Source organism: Corvus brachyrhynchos, unplaced genomic scaffold, assembly GCF_000691975.1.
Source record: "Corvus brachyrhynchos isolate BGI_N302 unplaced genomic scaffold, ASM69197v1 scaffold279, whole genome shotgun sequence".
NCBI classification, from domain to species: domain Eukaryota; kingdom Metazoa; phylum Chordata; class Aves; order Passeriformes; family Corvidae; genus Corvus; species Corvus brachyrhynchos.
This window is the reverse complement of record NW_008246060.1, coordinates 3,042,944-3,045,946: the sequence shown is the minus strand read 5'-3', so window position 1 is coordinate 3,045,946 and position 3,003 is coordinate 3,042,944. Positions and strand designations below refer to the sequence as shown.

Genomic DNA, 3,003 nt, shown 5'->3' with positions numbered 1-3,003 from the left:
GGAATTTGTTTAAATGGGGGAAGAAATAAGGAAGGATTTAAATCCACATTTCTAGTCAGACTGCTAAAAACTCCTGTAAGTAAATGCCTGTTTCATCCTGCTCCCTCTGAATGTGAGCTGTTACTCACTGCTCTTCAGTCCTGCCCGGGCTGGGCTCCTCCTTTGGGCCCTGCAGCTCTGCCCTGTAGGCCCGGATGCGAGCATTGCAAACCATCAGGTTCTTCACCGCACGCAGGAGCTGCTCCTTCTGCGTGCTCGCTGCCAGCAGTTTGCAGATGCCTTCTCGCATGCGGACCTCAAAGTTGATCTTTTCTTGGATGTCACATTCCTAGATAAGCAATAAAACCAAAGGATTAAACAAAAAACCAACTAACAATATTCTCCATTTTTTACACGCTCTGAAGTTGGGATAGAAAACGCTAGGTTTTAATTATGCACAGCTATTGCAATGGTTACTGAATGTAGAATGGTAGTTCTCTCTTCAGGAACAAATGAGTAAAACATGGGACATAACAGATTTACTATATCCATTATACATGCAAATTCCAAACCAAGATTAACTCACTGTACCATCTGAAAGTTACTAAAAATTTATGTGCTTCCATGTGTCATTCACCGAATAGTAACATATGGTCCTAGAGAGGGCTAACTGAACAAAGCTTATGAATTAACAACCCGCTTTTCACAGTGACCCCTACTAAAAAAAACTTTAAGCTGAGAAAAATGTCTGAAATATTTTAAATCAGAAATTCAATCTCATTATCTCTTTGGCTGTCTTCAAAACAGTGAAGAAAATATGGGTTTTTTTCTTACAGTTGATAAGAAATTCAGGTAACAGCAGGAAAAAAAACAAAAAAAAAAAAAGGAGACTATCCCAATACTTGATTCCTTCAGCCCATAAACTGAAAGTCAAACAGCTGTGGTAGCTTCAACGCTATACAGGAATCATGCCAGACACACTTTTTATTCAAAGTATGAAATAAACTAAACATGGCTGGCAAGTCACTAGAATTCACCATCACTGTTTTTTGAAGGAGTGGGCTTTTTTAAATGTTTTATAAAAACTTCTGGGAAGTCAACTTTTTCCTGCCTGCTTTCACGTAAAACATTTATAAATGTGCATTATTCCTCGCTTGAGACTTCAAAGAGGTCAATCCACACCAGGACAGAATATAATTAAGGTGAAGGATCACAGACAGTTTGCTGTCTCCCAAAGGCCTGCTAGATGCCACTGATGGTTGATACACATTACCTTGTTATGTGGCCATCCCTGGGCAAACCAAATATTTCTGACATGTGAAGAACAGAGTGAATAACAGAATGTTGTCATGGTATTGCAGGGTTGCATTGCAAATACTTTGCAAGTCAGTCAAGAGTGACACTTCCTCATTACTAAACAGGAGTGCCCCAGCTACCTCTGAAATTAACAAGTTTATGGTTGTTTGGTGGTGAATAGCTCCCAAAGCTCACATCAGAGACATTTTCCATAGAGGTTCTGCTGGTATCCCCTACAGATGATATATGAAAGCCTGGGACCCAGTATGGCACCAGGGACTATCCCATTTTTACCCCTTATGGGTTTTCTTTTCGAAGTTTCAATCACAGCCAGAGCAGGGTAAAGTAGGGCACCAACACCTCTGCATTCTCAGCACCTGCCTCTCTATTCACACTTTTCCTTAGGGCTCATCCCAGGAGAAAAGAAAAAAAAAAAGAGCAGTAAATAGCTTTCATCAATCTTCTTTTCTTCTGAGTCAAATTCTACATGGCTATGAAAATCTAAGCAAGGCCCACACCACTCCCTAAGAAATAATTACTTATTCTTTGAGCCTAAACTAATAAATCAGCTGCTACAAAGCTCCAAAGAATGACATCATACTTCCCCCTAATATTTCCCAGGACAGCAGGCCTCTGCACTGCCCCGGCTCCTCTCCACATCTATCACCTGGTACAGAACTACAGTGAGGAAATACACACTCCTGTTTGGGGCACCTGCATGTATCCACACTGGGGCTTTCAGAACCACAAACAATTCAGTCCACACTGTATTTTAGCCAGGCTCACATAAAATATTCTGGACTAGCAGTAAATAGCTTTTGGGCCAGAGTTTAAATAACCACACCATATAAATCTCATCTGAAGGAAGAACTTAGGAGCCTGATCTGAGAATGTATGAAGTTCTTTGTGCCTACCAAAAGAGATTGGTCAGCTTTCCCCCTCCCCTCCCATTCCTTCTAAAAATACAGGCACACCATCTGGACTCGGAGGAACGACACAGCACTGTTTTGCCATATGCTGTCTACTAATGCACCGTTTCCCTCGTGGGGTCCATCTTTCCCCACCAGTGGCAGCACAATCCAGACGAGATTATTAACAATTGCTGGGATTTTCAGCCCCACACTCAGGAATTACCTAAGCAACACTTCCAAAATGTGTCTTTGTATTCCCCACCTAAGTATACTTAGTATAATAAATTTCATGTACTTCTAGTATTACACAGGTAATGCAGTCACAAAACAAACAAACAAAGATAACAACAACAGCCAAAAAAAATTATATAGATACTGCTGAAGGAAGGACAGGTTGAAATTTTACTTCATTTAATTGGCATCTTAATCACAAGTTTTCAGAATCTTATGCCAAGGTACACTTCTGATTTACTGCCACAGTGGTTCACATCTAAACCCTGTAAGTCTAGTGTATCTATTTAAAGTAAGCAAGTAGCCAGGCAGTAGGTACTCTTCTAAACCAGGGGCTGTGAAGCCGAGACACCAGCTTGGGCACTTTGTAGCTAGACATAGGAATGAAGGTTTGCGGCAATTGACAGCCACAGCTTCAGAGACGCTCCCGAGTTCAGCTTCAGAAGGTTTGTAACCAACTGGAGGTGCACAAAAGCTCTCATGAATCGGAAAACCAGTGGCTGAAAGATTAAAGAGGTGCAAGGGAGCACCTCCGAGAGCCTGCGGAGGGTGAGCAGGGGGCCCAGCTCAGAGCAGCAGCTCCGCC

The 3,003-nt window shown here is 41.9% G+C and overlaps 1 protein-coding gene across 6 annotated transcripts in view; it reads right to left on the bottom strand.

Annotated features, from left to right (window-relative positions):
* The window catches only part of RTKN2 (rhotekin 2), a 53,618-nt gene that overhangs the window by 31,125 nt on the left and 19,490 nt on the right, over window positions 1–3,003 (bottom strand). For all 6 annotated transcript variants that reach the window (XM_017746196.1, XM_017746197.1, XM_017746198.1 and 3 more), the window contains one exon: window positions 129–328. In XM_017746196.1, the coding sequence (XP_017601685.1) occupies window positions 129–289 (161 nt within the window). In that variant the 5' untranslated portion in view covers window positions 290–328. The remainder of the gene's footprint in view (window positions 1–128; window positions 329–3,003) is intronic.